The sequence below is a fragment of the Lemur catta genome, chromosome 11 (genome assembly GCF_020740605.2).
Source record: "Lemur catta isolate mLemCat1 chromosome 11, mLemCat1.pri, whole genome shotgun sequence".
NCBI classification, from domain to species: domain Eukaryota; kingdom Metazoa; phylum Chordata; class Mammalia; order Primates; family Lemuridae; genus Lemur; species Lemur catta.
Genome location: NC_059138.1, coordinates 88,543,337 through 88,564,841, shown reverse-complemented (window position 1 = coordinate 88,564,841; position 21,505 = coordinate 88,543,337). Strand labels below are relative to the sequence as shown.

The 21,505-nt window shown below is 46.8% G+C and overlaps 1 protein-coding gene, 1 long non-coding RNA gene and 1 other non-coding gene across 9 annotated transcripts in view; 2 read left to right on the top strand and 1 right to left on the bottom strand.

Moving 5' to 3' along the window:
* Positions 1-5,011, bottom strand: part of CCM2 (CCM2 scaffold protein) — a 56,400-nt gene extending 51,389 nt beyond the window's left edge. The window contains exon 1 of one of the 2 annotated variants that reach the window (XM_045565372.1): positions 4,841-5,011. In XM_045565372.1, the coding sequence (XP_045421328.1) occupies positions 4,841-4,870 (30 nt within the window). In that variant the 5' untranslated portion in view covers positions 4,871-5,011. The remainder of the gene's footprint in view (positions 1-4,840) is intronic. The other variant, XM_045565373.1, reaches the window with a different exon arrangement.
* Positions 5,012-14,974: 9,963 nt separating this feature from the next.
* LOC123646910 lies at positions 14,975-19,082 on the top strand. Of its 6 annotated transcripts, none has more exons than XR_006738101.1 (5): positions 14,975-15,093; positions 15,523-15,599; positions 17,671-17,817; positions 17,948-18,206; positions 18,732-19,082. It is a non-coding gene; the product is annotated as an uncharacterized LOC123646910 (long non-coding RNA). The 6 variants fall into 6 exon arrangements; XR_006738097.1 differs by lacking the exon at positions 17,671-17,817 and having other exon boundaries at positions 14,980-15,093; positions 17,969-18,206; positions 18,732-18,836; positions 18,959-19,082; XR_006738098.1 differs by having other exon boundaries at positions 17,671-18,206.
* Positions 16,154-16,286, top strand: LOC123647881. Its single transcript, XR_006738410.1, has one exon. It is a non-coding gene; the product is annotated as a small nucleolar RNA SNORA9 (small nucleolar RNA).
* Positions 19,083-21,505: the final 2,423 nt, after the last annotated feature.

Genomic DNA, 21,505 nt, shown 5'->3' with positions numbered 1-21,505 from the left:
CAGCAAGATTGGATTAGGGCCCACCCTAATGACTTCGTTTTACTTTAATCATCTCTTTAAAAACCCCATCTCAAGGATCGCTTGAGACTAGCCTGGGCAACATCACCAGACCTTGTCTCTATAAAAAAAAAAAAATTAACTGGGGGTGGTGTCATGTGCCTGTAGTCCCAGCTATTCAGGAGGCTGAGGCAGGAGGATCACTTGAGCCTAGCCTTCCGAGGCTGCAGTGAGCTATGACCGAACCACTGCCCTCCAGCCTAGGCAACATGGTGAGACTCTCATCTCTAAATAAATAAATACAATCTCCACCTCCAAATACTGCAATGTCATGAGGTCCTGGGGGCTGGGACTTAGTTTGGGAAGACACTATGCAGCCCACACAGGCAGGGAACAGGGACGAGGAAAACGTGCACACATGAAACTGATTGCCCACACACGGGTGGTTATTTGCAGTTGTGCACAGGGGGCTTCATCACACAATTTTATGTATGTTTGTACTTGAAGTTTACATAATCCTCAATCACTCTTTTTGAAGCTTCTGTCCTCAGCTCCACTCCCTAGCTCTGAAGCCACAGGCTTGTCCTTCACATGTCAGTCCCCTCAGCATCTGGGTCTGTCACAGTCGTGCCGACAAACAGTTGTTTAATGGATAAATGAATGGATGAATGCCAGACACCTCCAGTGGCTTCAAGTTCACACAGGACCAACACCAAACTCCCCAGGGCCAAGGCCCGCCCAGCATGCGGGGCTGTCTCCACCCACTCTCTGCTTCTGAACTTTGGGACACAGTCCCAGTCCCCTCTGGAATTGGCTGCACCCTGCCCTGTGTCTCTTCCGACACACTCTAACATCAGCCCTCTCTTAATCTGTGCTCCTTGGTGTGAGCAGCTTACTTTCCACAGTGCAGTTCCTACCCCTCTTCTCACTGTGCTAGCATGTGACAAGCACCTGAATAAATAAAGAGGATGACTTAAATGCTGAACAGTGAGATTTACAGGACTTAATCACAGCCGTTTACTTACACAGCAGAGGGATGACGAGATGGGGGCACTGCTGTCGTGAATGAACTGGAAGATCAGCAGTCCCTGCCCTCATGGGGCAGAATGCAGAGTGGCCCTCACTGCAGTTCTATCGCTAAGAGAAATGTTTTCTGTTACACTATCTTCCTCTGAAAGGATGCTCAGAGCAGTAACAAAGCAGCACTCGGAGATTCTGATACTTTCTCAATCTAAATTACAATAGAATCTGACTATATGTTGAAAATTAACAAATATATGCTACTATGTATTAATAAATGACAACTCTCCAAGCCTCAGGTTGTTGGTCATTCTGGCCTTATCTACTGGCCACTTGACTTAGGGTCTCTGTCAGCCTCTCGACCCTGGGTCACCAAGTTGCCACCCAAGAATCACCATGACCACTACCTACAAAGAAAAACAAAACAAGGTACAGCAGGCCCAATTAACCTTCTTAACTCATGTTATGGCTGGTGATAATTATAGACTCAATTTAGTTACAAAAGCAATTTAGTAGGTCATAACCAGCAATTTAATGGGGGGAAAAACAGATCAGAATAAAAAAATCACAGCGTGTTGCTTATATTAAGTACCATTCCTTCAAACTTTACATTTCAGTTATACAGACATTTATACACAGACACACACACTTGTGTCTGTACCAGGTCAGCATGGAGAAGGTATGGCTTCCTAGGGCCTGCAGTGAATAAATTTTAAAAGACAGTGGTCCAACCCAAGCTCCCAATTCCCCACAGACAGGGCCCACGATGACTTGGCAGCTACATGAGCTGATAACCCAGAGCCCAGAGCCCATGACCAAGGGAATCTTTTCTTCTCCACTTCTTATTATGGAAATTCTCAAAACTGCACAAAAGTAGACAGAATAATGTATACCCACTATCAAAGCATTCAGCTACCCCTCTCCTCTTTTCCTTCTAATTTGAATAAAGCAAATCCCAGAAATCATATTATTTTGCCTATAAATGCCTCATGTTTATCAGATCAGAATTTATAATATAATCACATCAAACAAAATTAATTCCTTATCATTTAATATTCAGTCCTACATTTCTAAGGCATCTTATAACCTTTTTAAATTTAAACAATGCAAATAAATTGGATCAATGCAAAAATATTTAACTTTGTTCAGGATGAAATCACAGTCATCTGGTGGGGTAACCTAAGACCAGAGACAGCAGAAGCTGGGACCCACAACAGAGTTAAGGCCCCAAGGTGACTTCCTCAGGCTGTGATCCTCGTCTGAGTATAAAAATGCACACAATCCAACTCAAGTGTACACCTAAATTTCTTACAAAAATGAATTACACCTTGACAAAACAGTGCCACAATGCACAGAACATGGGTCCATTTTGTACACAAGAGCCTTATTTTCCAAACCCCGTATCAGGACTTGCAGTCTGAAAAGTACCAGTCACTCTGTGGACATCAGGGCAGGAGAACAACCCCCAAGTGGTTACTTCTACTCCCCTGGTCCCACACCTCTAGAGGCCAGTGGACTTCTGTCAATGCACTCATCCCTCCACATGTACCCAGCACTGATCCATCTCCCCATTGGCTCCTCGAGGTCACCGGTGCTTCCTGTATCCCCATCACCCAGCGAGTTTCATGGGACACAAGAGGCGCTCAATAAACATTGTTAAATGAACTATGCCTGCTCAAGGAAACTCCAGGTGTACAGTGACCATAACCACATGTGCTGGGGTGGGATGAGGTAAGGCAGGGCTACACCTGGGGCCACTTTCCATCAAATCCACTTCAGTCCATCAGTTCTCTGGAGGCTTACTTATTCCCGTGTCCTGAAGAAAATGGGCCATGGTAGAACAAGCCATAATCACTGGTAAGGCACCAAGACAAGTGTCTGAGGCCTAAAAAAAGCCTACCAATCCACATTTTTAAAGGTTTAAGTCTGCATTTTTTGAAGGAGGTAACTTTGAAACTTAAATGTCCAAATCGTACTTCCATAGAATTAAGTCATTACTTCTGCTGTTTGAGCTTGAATTTGTGTATAAGTTTGAAACAGGTATCTCTGCTTAATTTATCATAATGAGAATAATTTAAGCTCCAAAGTTCTTAAGAGGTGACCTCACACCAAATGGGGGAGCAGAGTAGGAAGGTTCTGCCAGCGTGCAATTGCAGAGTATTAGAGGTAAAGTCATGACCTGGATAGGAATCCATGCCCCAGAGCTCCGTCTGGCCTGCCTACAGGATATGAGCAAGGCAAGTGGGAAAATACAGAAAAAACACAAAAAACTCCTGGCTGACGCAACTACAATTGATTATTTCCTTCAATAAAGACAATAAAATTAATCATTAACCTTGTCTATGCCTAATTTTTTCATTGCCCCCAACTGTAAAATTATTGATAGTTTTACTGGTTTTTCACTTCTATTCTGAAAGCTCAGGAACATCTAACTGCTTCTTTCTCACAATATTGCTGAATGTTTCATGATTCCACCAAAGCTGACAGAAGGCTCAGAAGAAAGTGAATCAGTTCCATCCTTGTCTGTCACAGACAGGTAGGTAGGTGGGCCAGGTGCCCACATAAGTGGTGCAGATTGAGGTCACCAGTCCCCAGTGCTCTTGGCTCCCAGCATTCCACCAGAAAAGGTGGCTCAGTTCCAGCAAAACTCAGCATCAGCCACACTCAGGCCTGATGCTCCCTGTTAAAGCAGTCACTGGGTTAGCACCTCTCCTTTCCAGCCAACTCCTTTTAGACAGCTTGGTTCTTCCCTTTTCTGTGTGCAGCACTCCTCCCTAGTCTAACACTTGGGGCTAACTAACTTTCTTGAGCTGTTTTCTAGCCTTAAACCATTTTTGTAGCTAACTGCAAGTGATACTGCACCCAAATTAGACATGCATGTTCCTAACATAATGAGTTGAGAAAGTAGAGAAGCAGCACCACAGAACTCTCTGAAGGTCACCTGGCTACATTTGATTTCAAATAGAACTTGTTAAAAAATGGGGCACCTTGTAAAAGACCTAACAATGAGTAGTCCTCAATTAAAGCACACTGCTCCTCAGCATGCCTGGTGGTTAGAACTTATCAAGGGCTGTCTTAAACTTGTGCATACAAGTGCGCACACAAACATTTATCAAAAACAAAATGATAGCCAAGACATGAACATTATAAAGCATTTATTTGAAAAGGACATACATTTTATTAAAACTCATTTTCCACTTTAATGGTAGCTTATTCCACATCTTTTTTCCAGTCTCCTTAAAATGTTCTTTATCAACTACTCTAGCCTGTAATTAAAGCCACATTTTTAAAACTACATAAACGAAAGAGCCTCTTGAACAATGTCCTAAATGCCACTGCCAAATGTAACGTCACTGCAATCACTCAATGGTTTTAGGTACGAGTGATACTCGACGACTGAAGTGAAGCCCATCTTTGCTTTTACTTCATATCCAAGAACGAAGTCAAGTGAGCAGCAAACGTCTCCACGTTAAGCGCACAGCCCACTGGCTCCAGTTCCAGCCCTGGACACCTTTCTGGCCCCTCGCTGGGCCCACTTCCTCTGCAGCCCCCGGTCCCGACGCGCCGGGAAGGCCATCTGGGGCCGAAGTCGAGGCGAGCCGCGGCCGTGCCCGAGGAAAGGCGCGGCGCTTCCTGCCCGTCCGGCCGCTCAGGCCCACCTGACCATTGTCCGGGGTCTCGCCTTGCCCCGCCCTGCCCGCGCCCGCCGCCCCCGCCCGGTCCCGAGAGACCCCCACAGGCTCCACCCCATCCCGGGCCGCCCAGGGTCCCTGACCCAGCCGCCCGCCAACCCCCGCAGCAGGACGCGCCCACGCACGCTCACCTTCTTGCCCTTCTTGCCCTCCTCCTCCATGTCGCCGCGTGCAACCCCCGCGGCCCGCCCGGCCCGCCCCGGGAGCCCCGCCGCCAGCAGCCGCTACATGCTCGACCCAGGCCCGCCACCCCCGCGCTCCCGGCGCCGCCCGCCCTCCGGGCCCCGCAGTCTCCGCCCCGGCCGCGCCCCGCACCCGCACTTCCGGGCCCGAGGGAGCCGGCCCCCGCCCCGCGCAGGCCCCGCCCCCGCGCAGGGCCCGCCCCCAGCAGCCGCGAGCCCGCACTTCCGGGCCCAAGGGCGATGAGCTGGCCCTGCAATCAGACCCCGCCCCCTCAGAGAGGACGGCACACGCGGGACCCGCTCCCTGCAAAGGGCTCGCCCACAGACTGCAGGTCCCGCCTCGGGGGCGGCCGAGAACGCGCCTGCCTTGCCCCGCCCCCAGCCCGTCCCGCGCCCTTCCGGAGACCCGGGAGCGCCCCCCACTTCCCCGCCTCTTCAGGGCCGCGGGGACGCGCGCGGGAGCTGCTCCAGCTTTTCAATTCTGCCGCCATCTTTCGGGCGGCCAACTCCCCAGCCTGCCTCGCGCTCAGGGCGGCGGTGCTCGGGCCCCGGAAGAGGGGGGTGGGGCCGGCGGAAAGAAGGTGGGGTCAGGGGGGGAGGCGGGCAGGAAGGGGGCGGGGCTGGAGGGAGGGGGCGGGGCCGGAGGGAGGGGGCGCGAGAGGGGCGGGGCACCCCGCGGAGGGCGGGGTGCGGTACCGCTTCTTTTCTTTTTCTTCTGGTGTGTCGTTTCATTCTCTCAGCCACAAGGAAACCCTTTTTTAGGACTTCCTCCCTGTTCTAATGCCTACCTTACTTCGACAAACACATCAGGAAAGCAGAAACGCAACAGTAAGCGTGTCCAGGCCCTATCAGAATAAAACCGTAGACCCTTAACCGGCATCTAGTATAATTGCCACGTTTTACAGTGAGGTTTAAAAAGTTTTGGATATTGTTCAGTTTGTCTATGTATTGCCTCTCAGCTCCACATTCGCTTCTCATCTCCTGCTCTGCGAACACGGAGCTGGGCACTTTAAGCATTCCTCCCTTGCCGCGGGGCACCGTGTTAAACGTTGGCAGTGGAAGGTGCTGGACAGCCAGCACCGAGGAAGGGGCTTCTCTGCCTGGTTCTGGTGAGCTGTCTTGGCAGGCACCTACTGATTGAGAGGCCTCCCCGGCGCCCACCTCCTACATCAATGGCAGCTTCTCCAGGTTCAGGTTCTCCGCAGCTTGGGTGGCTTCCTCAGCACCCAACTCCTGCAGCGCATGACTGCCAAAGGCACCCAGCAGCCAGCAGTTTCCTCCAGCAACCCTAGGGCAGTTTTGTACCCAAGTGCTTCCACAAGACACCTCCCATGAGTAGCCTTCCCTAGCATTCTAGAGGGTAGATTTTCATTCAGCACGTCCTGCCAGCACATCTTTTGCCATTCAGTGAGCTCTGTCTATGCCCTGTAGGGACAGAAAGGAGATGATCATTCCTCCCCATCATAAAGGGTCACAGCCGACACCCCTATAACAAAAAACAGCTTAACAAGAGAAAAGCATAACAAATGTATTACGTGCACACATGTGCATGGGAGTCATACAAAATTTGAACACTCAAAGAAAGGGCCAGATGGTTGATGGTTCTTCACTGGGGAGAGGGAAGTGGAGGTTGTAGGAGCAAATGATTTTCAGGGGAAATAAATGGACCGTGGAGACAGAAATGAATAGGTAAGTGACTCTCTTTGGGAAGATGAGGGGCAGAATTGCACAGGAACAAAGACTGTTTTATTATACTGATAGAATCTCCCAGACAATCTCTCTAAACTGCCCTCAGAATAGAAGAAAATTCAGTCCTGTTATGGTAACAACTCCCAGTCTCTTCTCCCATGGTTGATCTTTCCCAGTTATTTGATGAGATTTCTTGGGGGGACGGGGTGGGAATCTTAAGTCAATTGCATTTCTTTTGGAAAGAAGCTATCTTTTTTTTCTTTTTTCTTTTTTTCTTTTTTTGAGACAGAGTCTCGCTGTGTCTCCAGGCTGGAGTGCAATGGTGCAATCATAACTCACTGTAACCTCAAATTCCTGGGCTCAAGTGATCCTCCCCCCTCAGCCTCCCAAGAACCTGGGACTACAGGATTGAGCCACTTTGGCCTGGCTAAAAGAATCTTTCTTATCTTAGTCAGATAAGGAAATTCTGGAAAGAGTCCCTCCTTTCCATTTTCAAAGCACTCAGCATGCCAAAGTGCCATATTTTGTGGAATCATTTTCAGTGCCTCAACAGCTCTCTCCAGCAAGGTCATTACCTCAGCCCTGGGAGTGGAGGGAGGTTTCTTCCTTGGGAGCTTGACCTCAGCTCTTAGATAGTATCTGCTCTTTGTATCTACTATTCTAGTCTTCATTCTCTCCCCCACCTTTTTTTTTTAATTGAGACAGGGTCTTGCTATGTTGCCCAGGCTGGTCTCGAGCTCATGGGCTCAAGCAATCCTCCTACCTCAGCCTCTGGAGTAGCTGGGATTACAGGTGCACGTCACCACATCTGGTTTATTTTTATCTTCTTTAACCCCTTGTTACCCTAACCCCATGTTATACTTAATAATTCTTTCTTTCTTTCTTTCTTTCTTTCTTTCTTTCTTTCTTTCTTTCTTTCTTTCTTTCTTTCTTTCTTTCTTTCTTTCTTTCTTTCTTTCTTTCTTTCTTTCTTTCTTTCTTTCTTTCTTTCTTTCTTTCTTTCTTTCTTTCTTTCTTTCTTTCTTTTTTTTTTTGAGACAGAGTCTCACTCTGTTGCCCAGGGCTAGAGTGCCATGGCGTCACCTTAGCTCACAGCAACCTCAAACTCTTGGGCTCAAGGGATCCTCCTGCCTCAGCCTCCTGAGTAGCTGGGACTACAGGCATGCGCCACCATGCCCGTCTAATTTTTTCTATATATTTTTAGTTGTCTGGTTAATTTCTTTCTATTTTTTAGTAGAGACAGGGTGTCGCTCTTGCTCAGGCTGGTCTCGAACTCCTGACCTCGAGCGATCCTCCCGCCTCAGCCTCCCAAAGTGCAAGGATTACAGGTGTGAGCCACCGCACCCAGCCCTTAATAATTCTTTATATTAAACTTTTCCTATACTATTTTTCTGTCTCCTGATTAGACCCTATTTGATGTTAATGCCAAAGAATTAATCAGTCTCTAGCACTTCCAAAAGGCATAGGTATTTCAGTCCCCAGATAGAGAAGAGGTATGGAAATCGCCCTTTTAATCTGCCTTCTGCAATAATCCAGCTTGCCACATTCCTACACAAAAATGTTGCCGTGCATTTGGTTGTCATTATTCTCCCATCATTCACAGAACCAAGGCCTGATATTTAAGGTCTTCCACAATCTTCCATTAACATACCTCTCCACATTTATCACTCTGTAATGCAGTAAGCAACCTATTAAAACTTCCTTTAACCTGACCCTGGATGTGCTGACTTCCTCAGGCTGTTCCTACCCATTAGATAGAATACCTTTGCCTCTTCTCTGCATACACAAATTCATGCTTCTAGTAAAAATCCACCTGCTAATGATCGGATGATGGTGATAACTGTAGAAATAAACAAAGACAACAAAATGAGAAAATAGTCTTTCTCCATTCATGGAGACTGACTCGTTCTGCTGGAATGTAAAAAAAACAAAAAGGAGAAAAGTGAAGGCAATAACAAGGGAGTCTGTCACCATTACTTCCATTTGGTAGAGACTCTACGGCAGGCAGAGGAGTAGGTAAACGATATAGTAGAAAAAGGGAAGTTTCCAGGAATGTCCAGTTAGCGGGATTAGAGGCTGTTGGCCTAGGAAAGGTGAAGCGGAGACATGCCAAGTGATTGCTTAGGGGTGCATATTTGGCTTTTTCTGGTTAGTCCTAAATTAGAAGCAAGGACAAAAACGCGGGAAGCTGCCAGTTACTAATTTTTTACTAGTACATAATAATTGTACATAGTTATGGGTTACATGTGATATTTTGATACATAATGATCAAATCTGGGTATTTAGGATATCCACCACCTCAAATATTTATCATTTCTTTGTGTTGGGAACATTTCAAATCTTCTATTTTTTTTTCTCAGACTCCAGCCAGTTTATACTTCTATTTTGAAATATACATTTTACCCTAGTGGGTGTATGTATTATAGTAGGGTTTATAGTAACCCTACTCTGCTATCAAACATTAGAACTTATTGCTTTTATCTAGGTGTATGATAGTACCCACTAACCAACCTCTCTTCATTCCCCAACACCCACACACCTCCCTCAGCCTCTGGTTTCTATTCTTCCACACTCTACCTCCATGAGATCAACTTTTTTAGCTCCCACATATGAATGAGAACGTGATATTTGTCTTTCTGTGCCTGGCTTATTTCACTGAACATAATGACCTCCAGTTCCAACCATGTTGTTGCAATGACATGTCATTCTTTTTCATGGCCAGATAGTATTCCATTGTGTATATATACCACATTTTCTTAATCTATTCATCCACTGATGAACATTTAGGTTGATTCCATATCTTTGCTATTGTGAATAGTGCTGCAATAAACACAGAGATGTAGGTATCCCTTTGAACACCAATTTCCCTTACTTTGGATAAACACCCAGTAGTGGCATTTCTGGATCCTGTGGTAGTTCTATTTTTAGTGTTTTTTTTGAAAGCTTTGTATTGTTTTCCATACGGATCAACTAATTTATTTCCCACCAACAGTGTAGAAGAGTTTCCTTTTCTCCACATCCTTGCCAGCATTTGTTATTTTTTGTCTTTTTGACAATAGCTATTCTAACTGGGATGAGATGGTATCTCATTGTGATTTTGCTTTGCATTTCCCCAATGATTACTTATGTTGAGTATTTTTTCACATACCTGTTGGCCATTTGTATGTCTTCAGAGAAATGTCCATTCTCCCTGCTTTGCCCAGTTTTTAATGTTTTTTTTTTTTTTGCTATTGAGTTTTTTGCATTTTTTGTATATTCTGATTTATTTTCTGTTTTCTTTTTCTTTTCTTTTTTTTTTTTTTTTTGAGACAGAGTCTCACTGTGTTGCCCAGGCTAGAGTGCCATGACATCAGCCTAGCTCACAGCAACCTCAAACTCCTGGGCTCAAGCAATCCTTCTGCCTCAGCCTCCCAAGTAGCTGGGACTACAGGCATGCGCCACCATGCTGAGCTAATTTTTTCTATATATTTTTAGTTGTCCAGATAATTTCTATTTTTTTAGTAGAGACGGGGTCTCGCTCTTGCTCAGGCTGGTCTCGAACTCCTGAACTCAAACCATCCTCCCGCCTCGGCCTCCCAGAGTGCTAGGATTACAGGTGTGAGCCACCTTGCCTATCCCGTTTTCTTTTTAAATCAGGATCATCATATTCAATTTCCTTGTATATTCTGGATATTAGTCCCTAGTTGAATGGATGGTTTGCAAGTATCTTCTCCGATTCTACAGGTTATCTCTTCATTCTTTTGATTGTTTCCTTTGCTGTGCAGAAGCTTTTTAGATTAATATAATCCCACTATTATCTATTTCCCTTTTTGTTGCCTGTGCTTTTGAAGTGTTAGCTATAACATCTTTGCCTAGACCAACATCCTGAAGCATTTCCCCTATCTTTTCTTCTGGTAGTTTTACAGTTTTAGGTCTTACATTTAAGTCTTTGATCGACTTTGAGTTGATTTTTGTATATGCTGAGAGACAGGATGCCAGTTATTAATCAAGTCCTGGCCAATTGTTACAGGGGTATTGTTTAGCTTCCTGCTTTATCACTAAAAGATAGTACCTGGCTTCCTGCGAGTCTGACTTATAGCAGGCTGGCTGCCTGGGCTGGTTACTATAGATAATGGGTTGGTTTCCTGAGCAGGTTGCTGCAGGTTGTGGGTCAGGGTTCTAGTTCTATAAAATGGTCCAACCATTGTCTGTATATTCAGTCTCTCATAACAGACACCAGTGAGACCAGCTGCAATGATAACATAAAACAGTATTTCTCCCAAGGTCACACCTTGGCTGTAAAGTGTCCTGACAGCTTCCTACCTTTGAGTGATTACTGCTTTCTTACCAATAACCTCCCTAGCCTGCCATGTGGTTCCCAGATCTTGAACAAAAATAACCAATTACCAAACAGCCTGCACTTCATGAAAGCAACAATCTAGAGCGAATTCTCACTTCACTTCTCTCCTCCTCAGTTATTCAGGGCCAGTCTGAACCTTATAAAACCCTCTTCCTACTCTCTCATAATGAGAGGCAGCCCACCTTTCTCTGGGGTGCTATCCCTGGTCGCAGTGGGTTAGTAAACCAAATTTTTTTTTGCACTCCTGGGAAATTTAGCTATTGAGCTTTATCACCCAGCTCAAGAATCACCTCTTCCACTAAATCTTTCGATGCAACTTTTCCCTCCAGTTCCCAGAGCAATTTATTTGTATAATTCTAGTTAGCCAAGTTTAGGACATATCCTTTACTAAGCTGTAAGTAAGCTCCTTTGAAGGTAGGGACTACATAGGATTCCTCCTTTTATCTGAGAAACTCTAATGAAGGAAATGATGCACATTTAGCCAGACTGAGGTGGCATATTCTCTGGACACAGCTTCCCAGCTAGACCCTTGGGTTTTCAGAAAACCCCTAAACACTGAAATTTTGCCCTTAATTGGCCTGCTCAAAGACAATGTCTCCAGATTCATGTATCTGCTAGATTCCAGCTAATTGGGTTTTTTTTCTGTTGTTTTTGTTTGGTTTGGTTGTTTGTTTTGTTTTGTTTTGTTTTTTGAGACAGGGTCTTGCTCTGTCACCCAGGCTAGAGTGCGGTGGTGTGATGATAGCTCACTGCAGCCTTGAACTCCTGGGCTCAAGCAATCCTCTGGCTTCAGTCTCCCGAGTAGCTGGGACTACAGGCGCACACCGCCACACCCAGCTAATTGAAAAATTTTTTTTGTAGAGATAGAGTCTATGTTGACCAGGCTTGTCTCCAACTCCAGGCCTCAAACAATCCTCCCTCCTGCTTGGGCCTCCCAAACTGCTGGGATTACAGGTATGAGCCACCGTGCAGGGCCTAATTGGTTTTTTTAAACTGAATCTTTTTACTGTTCCTGAGGCTAACTGCAGTTTTTTCCTTTTTGTCCCTCTCAGCCATTTGTCCTTGACAGTCTATATCAACTGTCTCCCTAATATGGGAATTAACTGGCTTGTAAATAACTAGACATCTCTGAGTTAGTACTTGACATATGCCATGCAACACTTCATACTGCTGTGTATGCGATAAACCTATGTTAACTTAATTAGTGAAGGAAAGACTCTTTAGAGATGATAGGAGTGAATTCTCAATGAATTTTGTTATTCATTTTATTTATTAAAATTTTTTTTTTTTTTTTTAGAAACAGAGTCTCACTCTGTTACACAGGCTGGAGTGCAATGACCCCATTGTAACTCACGGCACCCTCAAAATCCGCCCATGTTAGTTTCCCCAATAGCTGGGACTACAGGTGCAGGCCACCACATCTGGCTAGTTTTTCTTATTTTTTGTAGAAATGAGGTTGCATTATGTTGCCTAGGTTGGTCTCCAACTCATGGCCTCAAGTGATCCTCCTACCTCAGCCTCCCAAATTGCTGGGATTACAGGTGCAAGCCACCACACCCGGCCTTAGTGAATTTTAATATCCAGCTTCCGGGCCTATAAATCAAGAAGGACCAAACCAACTCTGTATCATAATGACCCCTCAGAAGTACAGCCACCCTGTGCAGCCCCCAACTAAAGCAACCTTGCAAGCCCCACTTTGACATCTCCTTGGCTATAGCTGTTTATTCTTCCAGAGCCAAACCACTAATTTTCTTTTCAGGCATACTTATGTAGGGGATCAGAATATGCCACCCCAAAATATGACTGCAAGAGACCAGAATATGCCACCCCAAAATATGCCTTGTTGGCACAAAGATTATTTTGAGCTGATAATTTTGAGGAAGAACAGAAGCTACAAAAACAGCATATGCTACCCTTCTGAAAGGGAAATTTACATTTTTAAAAGAAAGGCTGTCTCCCTCTCTCTTTTCTTTTCTTAGAGACATCAATTTACTTAACAGATCACTTGAGCCTGGGTATACGTCCCGTATGTGTCCAGTGGTTTGTCTCTGATGAATGACTTCCTTATCTCAACTCAAAACATTCCCAGCCTTTAGACAAATCTTCATTTCTTTAACCAATTACAAATCAAAGAATCTTTAAACTCACCTATAACCTGTAATGCCCCGCTTCAAGATGCCCTGCCTTTTCAGGCCAAACCAATGTATGCCTTCCATGTATTGATTTATGACTTTATGTGTAACTCCTGTCTCCCTGAAATGTCTAAAACCAAACTGTAACCCAACCACACTGAGACTTCTGGCTCAAGGCTTCTTGGGTATGGCTCTCTGGGTCAGGGTTGCCCTTTAAATTATTTTACAGAGTTTGGGTTCTTTTCCATTGACAATATACTACAAGGTGATTGAATGTATTTACTAGGTACCATACATAAAATATGAGTTTCAAATACTGCTCTACTTTTCTTTACTTACAGAACCAAGTTCTTGCCTTTCTAGCCTGATATTCAAGACCCTTGGGCTAGGCATGGTGACTCCCACCTGTAATCCCAGCACTTTGGGAGGTGGGGGCAGGAGGATTTCTTCAGGCCAGGAGCTCAAGACCAGCCTGAGCAACACAGCAAGACCCTGACTCAACAAACAGAAAAATTAACTGGGCATGGTAGCATGGGCCTGTAGTTCCAGCAACCCAGGAGGCTGAGGCAGGAGGATCCCTTGAGCCCAGGAGGCTGAGGTTGCAGTGAGCTATGATGACCCCACTGCACTCTACCCCAAGCCACAGAGTGAGACCCTATCTCAAAACACACACCCAAAGAGACCGTTGAAGAGTAGTCCCCCCCCTTCTCCTCAAGATCGCTTCAGAGCACTACAATCCTGTAATGTTTAGCTGTATCTCCAACAAACGACATCCTTCCCAATTTCAGGACTTTCCAATATGCTTTCCTCTGCCTGTAGTGGGGAATATGAAAACAAAATTTCCTCTTAAACCCAGAAAACCTCTCCACAAAGGTAGAAGAGAAAGAAAATGTAACGCTTGAATAAGCATTAAATCAGAATGATACACATCACAGACAACCCGTTAAAGGGATCACAAAAAGAAACTCACTCTACGTGGATACATCACTTAAGGTAGGTTTTTCAACTCGCACTCAGGTGACAAATTAGGCCCTGGTCCTCCCAGGAAACTGGAAGATTGGGCTTTATATCCCTTGACAATTATATTTCAAACAGATGGTTCTGAACTAACATTCCTGAGTTGAGACAGGTCATGGGCTTGCTTAGCCATTAAAAAACAAAAACAAAAAAACACTTGCATACCTTTGAAAAAGAGAGAAGCAAGAAAAAAAAATTTTTTTTGAGATAGGGTCTCCTGTTGCCCAGGCTAGAGCGCAGTGGTATCATCATAGCTCACGGCAACCTCAAACTCCTGATTTCAAGCAATCCTCCTGCCTCGGCCTCCCAGAGTGTTAGGATTACAGGCGTGAGCCACCGCGCCCGGCCAAGAGAGAAGGAAATTCTGAAAGAATCTAGAGGAAAATGTTCCGAAAGCGCTCAACTGCCCCTTGCACGTGCAGAGAAGGCCTGGTGTGCGGGTTTCTCAAGCCCGTGTTTAATTTGTATTTGCCCTCCACCTGCATCATCTTTCCCACGCGCTAGTCCCACATGCAGGCTCCCGTTCGCTCCCAAGGCCCCAGGCCCACGTGGAGTGTCGCCCCGTCCCGACCTTGCAACTGCACGGGTGAGGCCCAGTGAGCCCACCCACCCCCCAGCCAGGCAGTGTGGACGCCGTCTTGCTCCGCCCCTCTGAGCTGGGGGACCTGGGTAGATTACGTAACTCCAGCCTGCTGGACACTAAGGCGCGTAACAAAATGCGGTTGGGAGACTCCACTGAGTGAACACGCTGGAGACGCACACGCCACCCGGCCCCAGCCCGGGCCCGGAGAAGCTCCACTCCAGCCTACAGCGCCCAGCCAGCGCCCGAAGCCACGCCTCCATGGCCGCGCCGACGTCACCGGTCCGGGACGGGATCACGTGGGCCCGAGCACGGCTTCGAGGCGGGGTTGTTGCGCGATGACGTCAGACGTGCGACGCCTGTGCTCCACCATTGCGGCGGCTGTCTCGTGAGTGTTCTTGTCATCCACTGCCATCCAGGATTCCGCCGCCTTTCCTGAACCCAGGTAGGGGTCGGGGGCCTCAGGGCTCGGTGGCAGGCAGCTTGGGAGGGCGGGCCGCAGTGGGTGGGGGCCCCGGCTGCGCCCGCAGCCCAAACCTTCCCTGCACGTGCTGCTTCCTCGTAAGGGGCAGTTGGGCGCGGCCAGAACATTTCTCGCAGGAGACTCGGGGGCTATACTCTAACTCACGCTGTGCTTCTGAGCGCCTCTTTCAGAAGAGAAGTGGGGCTTGTCCATGACCTGGAGGGACTCCATGTGGAGGGACCTCACAAGAAGGGATGGGGCGTGAGACCTGGAAGGATCTCATGGGGAGCGCTGAGATCGCGGGTAGACCTGCCTCGAGGTGAGGTAGAGGGGTTCAGGCTGTGTGCCGGCCTGGAGCTGGGTGAGGTTCAGAAGCAGAGGCTGGAGCTGACTGTATTTGTCCACTTCTAGGTGGGAGTCATGGCCGAGGTGATGGTCCCTCAAAGTGGAAGGGTCTGCTGTCACCCAGCTCTTCTGCAAGAATCCTGGTAAGTCCCGTTTCAGAACCCACAGCTCTGCGTTCTCGGAACTCGTTTCCAACCCTCATTTCTCAGAAAAAATCCCTTCGGAATTTACTTATGTGTCCTGACTTACACCCTAGTTCAGAAGCGTTTTCTAAGCTATGACATGCATGAGAAAAATGAAGGGAAAAAGTTATTTTTGTAGAACTCCGTGATACGGATATTTCTGTGCTTATAATGAAGCACCACGTGTTTTCTGAGCTAACAAAATGCATGAGAAAAATGAGAGACAAAAGTTATTTTTTTATAACTATGTGATATGGATATTTCTGTGGCCATAATGAAACACCACACTAGAATTGGAGTGTCCCAGAATAATGTAGAGGTTTAGTTTGTATAATAAGTTTACCTACCTCTTGTAAGACACACTCCCCTACTCCCTCAGCCAAAAAGGATTTTTCCCTTAGAGTTCTTAGTGGTGGGCTTCTGGAACCAAGCGCATCTTGACTAATTGAACTCTATGGACTGTTCTCCCCTGGACTTTGGGGTTCCTGGGGTGTGGGGATTTGGTTGAATGTGAGTAGCAAGCCTCCAGCGTGCTTGGGTCTGCTGTGACCCTGTGCATTCCTACAGCGCTTGCCAGAACAGCTTTGAAACGGTTTGAGGCCTTGCCCTGCTCCATCCAGAGCAAGGTTATAGAAATTTCAGACAATTTTTGCTCCCCTCTGGCTCTGGTATGCTGGGCATTGTATAGATCTGTACTGTGTAATGTGGCAGCTATGTGGTGTAAATTACATTTAAAATTCAGCTTTTCAGTCACACTAGCCACATTTCTGGTGCTCAGTAGCCACATGTGGTTACCATATTGGACTATGGACATTTCTGTATGCAGAAGTTGATTTGGACATTGCTGATGTAAGAGGTGAAGGGTGTCATTAAGTGTTTGCTATGCTCCAGGCTCAGTACAAATTTTATTTCATTATACTCTTAAAGCAAAGGCCTTATGAAAGTTGAAAGTGAAGCTCAGAGGAGTGGTAAAGGTAGGCATTGAGCTGGGGTAGAAAGGATTAACAGGGAAGAGCTCTGCCCTGAGATACTGATGGGGCAGGATATTTACAATTACAAGGCAAAGCAAAGAGAACCAAAGGCTCAGTTCTGCAGAGGGACTGAATGCCCCGCGAGCTAAAGGAAGGTGAGGTCCTTGCAGCTTTGGTCACAGGAGAGGAGGGCACTAATGTTGGTTGAACACCTGTTTTGTGCCAAACCTCTTAATTCCTCACCTAGTTTAAAATTTTCAAACATCCCTATGAGGTAGTTGTAGATTCAATGTAGATGAAGGGCCAAAGGTCAGAATTATGTGTCCAGGGTTGCCCAACCAGAAACTGGCAGATGGAGTTTGACACCAGGCCTCTCTAACCCTGCAGCTTGTGCTCTTTTCTGAGATGCCATGCCTGGAAGCCTGAGTAGAATCTAGAAGCAGTTGGGAAGTTTGGGTTGGAAGAGTGTTGCCAGCTTGGTCATAGCTCGAGTGACACAGCTCCTTTGTTCCTCTGGGTGGTGGGTTCACCTTCTCCCTCTCTCTCTCTCTCTTTTTTTTTTTTTTTTTTTTGAGACAGAGTCTCTCTCTCTTGCCCGGGCTAGAGTGCCGTGGCATCAGCCTCGCTCACAGCAACCTCAAACTCCTGCGCTGAAGCCATCCTTTTGCCTCAGTGTCCCAAGTAGCTGGGACTACAGGCATGCGCCACCATGCCTGGCTAATTTTTTCTATATATTTTTAGTTGTCCAGATAATTTCTTTGTTCTTTTTTTTTTTTTTTTTTTTTTTTTTTCTTTTTAAGTAGAGACAGGGTCTCAAAGTCCTGAGCTCAAACCATCTGCCCACCTCGGCCTCCCAGAGTGCTAGGATTACAGGCATGAGCCACTGCGCCCGGCCTGGTCACCTTCTCTCTTGAGAGTGGGGGCTTCCAGCTGACTGTCTCTTCGGGAACAGTTATGGAACACCTGGGGCCTGCTGTTGGGAGATGCTTCTCCATAAGTCTCATGTCTCTCCAGTCTTGTAAGTCAGGCACTGGTTGCCTTTTCCGTGTTGTCTTTTAAAGGATGTTTGTGCAACAGCCAGCCATGGAATGTAAGAGGCAGTGCCTTCCTCCAGGGCAGAGAGCAGTCATTCTTGCTGTCCATCGTAAAAGATTGGGAGTCCTGCACTTGGGGTGCTTTTCCTGTAACACAGCCCACTGCGTGTGCAGGTGCCTTCTGACTCCCTTTGCATTGCTGTGTAGGAACTGGGGCTTTGAGAGGGTGGTAGAAAATGCTGATGTTCTTGCTATTGCTATTGCTGTGAATTGAATAACCAATTGTCCTTTGTCTCTAATCAAGGAATTCTGTGTTTTCTATCAGCATCCATAAACCTGGCAGGCTACCTTGTTAGCTGCAGAGGGGGCAGCTCAGACCTTCCCAGTTCCTGACAGCCACTACCCTCCAGTGGCTCCACTTTGTATCCCTGCCCCAGCACGTGGCACAGAGGTGTCTGCCATCCGTCAGTGTTTCAGCAATCCCAGGATGCCAGAGCTAGAGGAGACCTGAGAGATGATTTCTTCAGTGGCTGCCAGGTTGTTCCGTGGAAACTGTGCCAGGGGTAAGTGCAGGACGAGTCTGGCCTAGCAAGTCACTTCACTTCTTTTTAATTGTTAATTTTCCTTAAGTCACCTGGCCAAGAAAAAGTTCAAAGACTATCAACTTATTCTGATCCATCCATATTATAAGTCCCAGAAATTATTTATAAAGTTATTGAGTCACAGAAAGGTTAATTGTCTTTAAGCTCACAAGACTATTTTGGGACAAATAGTTGTTTAGTGTCTGGATCTGTGTTCCCTGATCGTTGGGGTGGTGTTGGACTGCCTCTGTGATTTGTATTTGACCTACAGCCTTGTCCCCAGAATTTCCTAAGGTTAGTGGTGTGTCAGCCTGGAAGGGGCTTGTGCTGGCACTAAGGTTGGTCACAGGCCTCTCAGCTCAGTGGGAGTGGGTTCAGGATTGGGGAAGTTGGGTTCAGTTCCATCTGTTGTGGCAATAGGCATTATAACAATCCCTAGTTATGTGAATTATGTCACTTAATTTTTCACAACAGGCCTCTGCAGTGTTTCTAATCTCGTTTTTACAGATGAGGATGTGGATACTGAGAACGAGGCTTACCTGTGTTGATACACCTTATGAGGAGTGGAGCAGAATTGGAACCCAAGTCTTTATACCTTAATTATCTGAGCAGGTTTGAAGCCTCACATGCCTCCCTTCTAGGAGGAGTTGGGAATTTCTGGTTTTTGGCCTTTGATGGGGTGTTAGTGGCTCCTGGCTTGGGCTGTGGGTTTGATAGACATTCTCTGACCTCAGGTTTGGGTGCCAGGTTCTCTGCTTCCAGAATGAAGAGCCTTGCTATGCGTCAAGATCCAGGTCCTTCTGTCATCTATTGAATGAAAAACAAGTGATATTTAATAAATAATTGTTTTAAATGTGACTCAGTCCAGCCTCTTCTTTACATATGCCACATGCAAAGATAAGGAAGACTCTGTCCCTTCTTGAAGGAGTTGTCAGCTAAGTCCGAGGGAGCCCTAGGTATTTTGCCATTCTCAGTGCTCAACCACTTGGAACTTGGTGATCACCTCATGTGCACGTGCCACCTATTTCAACTGATGGTGGTATGTGGTGATGGTATTTATCATGGTGCCAAGGCTAACCAGCTGGATTCTGCAGTGGGAGCAATGGGCACAAAGGCACTGTCATCAGTAGCTTTAACTTGAGATCCTAGAGTGGGTCGTGTTCACCCATTGGCTTGATAGAATACTAATAGCCTTAGTATGTGTGTTATGCCCCAGATATCTCTGATTTCATTTGAAAAGTAACGGTCACAATGCACTGTTGAGCCCACAGGACTTGTTTCTCTAGTTTAATGTTGGTGACATTGGCATAGAATGTTGACAGTAAACAAGGCCAAGGTGCCGTGACTCACACCGGTAATCCTAGCACTTTGGCAGACTGAGGCAGGAGGATTGCTTGAGATCAAAAGTTAAAGACCAGCCTGAGCAAGAGCAAGACCCTGTCTGTACTAAAATAGAAAAAATCTAGGTGTGGTGGTGTGCACCTGTAGCCTCAGCTACTTGGGAGGCTGAGGCAAGAGGATCGTTTGAGCCCAAGAAGCAACTTTTACGTTCAATTTGCCACTGACTAGTGAATGGAAAAGTACACAAAGGTGCCAGTTCCTCAGGTCCTTGTCCCATAGGCCAAAAAGGATGACACCAAAACTAAAGGGCCTACAATTGGAGGTACAGTACCTCCTTTTAGAGAGGAGCCAATTCTAGACTGCTGTGAGTCTGCAGCTACACCCCAAGGGGTGTGGTCAGGAAGACTCATTTCCTCAACCCCAGAGATAGCAACTCCTGATAGCCTTGTTGGGTGGTGCAGGGATGGTCGGGTGGCGGCACCTCACCAGCCTCTACTCAGTCCCAGGAGGCTCACGAGGCTCAGATGGGCTGTGTGGTCTATGTGAGTCTGCATTTCCAGAGCGCCTTGGAGCCATTCCCCTACAACTACTAGCCTAACAGTATATCCTTAGATGAGGTAAAAATAAGTTTTCAGTACAAATCCTGAATTGTGGTACAGTTGTGTAAGGGAGCTGAAAACCTGAAAAGGGGCAGTTTCTTGGGACTAGGGATTTGCCACAGAGGTCGGCAGCAGCACAGCGAGCCTGGAGTTTGAAAGCTGTGTCAAGGAAGGTCAGGGCAAGCGGGCCGTAGGCAGGGCAGTAGGGGCCCTGGTGGAGGGAGGCATCTTGGAACTGATCCCAATGAGATAATGAGTGAAACTGCCACCAGGGCCAGGAGGGTTTCCTTAGCCCCCACCAGGCTCTAGTTGGTAGCATTGGTGGCAGCCCCTCACTGCTGTCCCTCCAGGGGCCCTGCTTTTGTTCATCCACCTGCTCTACTGTGCTTGCTGGGCTACTCAGACCCTGTAAGGAGTGTGTCCCGGCAAAGCTGCAGATCAGAGCTGCCACTTGTCCTGCCTGCTGAGAACCAGGCTGAGACTGACCGTCTGGGCTTTCCCCGGGGTCTGAGGAGACAATAAATACAGTGCTGGAAGGGCCCAGAGGTCTGTCCAGAGCCAAGAGGGAACTTCCTTTGGTGTGATGTCATCTCTGGGCCTCGGTTTCAATAGATGCAAAGTGAGAATAGTGGCAGCTCCCGCCCGCCCAGGTGACGAGAGTCGGATGAGGCAATGCAGGGCAAACTGCAAGCTGGGAGGAGGCCTAGTCACGACTGCGGTTATGGGGAGGGTCACACAGCACCAGCCTGTAAAGGGAGGCCTGGCAAACTCTGCCCACGGGCCAAATCTCTGTGCTATAAATGGTCTTGACATTTTTAAGTGGTTGGGGGGAAAAACCCAAAAGAATACTATTTTGTGACAGGTGAAAATTTCATAAAGTTAACATTTCAGTACCCCTAAGGTTTTACTGGGACAGCCATGTTGGTTCTGTTGGTTCCTTTAAATCATTAACACAAAACCCACAGGTCTGCTCGCTGGGGTTTGGGGAAGTGAAACTAAGAAAAGGGAGATGAGCGTGCAAGAGTGTGGGTGAACTTGGGTTTGGGAAACCCTTCAAAAGCCCCAGGCCAAGAGGCTGGGGGAGTGAGGGCGCCTCCTTGTCAGAGCTTGGAAGGATCACACTTGACCGAGTTTGCCCAGGAGGGGCCTCAGGCCCGGCTGAGGGTGGAGCCAGAAAACCGGGGATGTGTTGGAGCAAGGGCCCCTTATCACTGGATGGCGCATGACCTAGTGTTATCGGGCACTGGATAAGCACTTTTAATTTTATCAGGAATGCATTAGTTTTAAGAGAAAAAAAACAACCTTAGCTTCATATCAAACAATTATTTCAAAGTTTAAAAA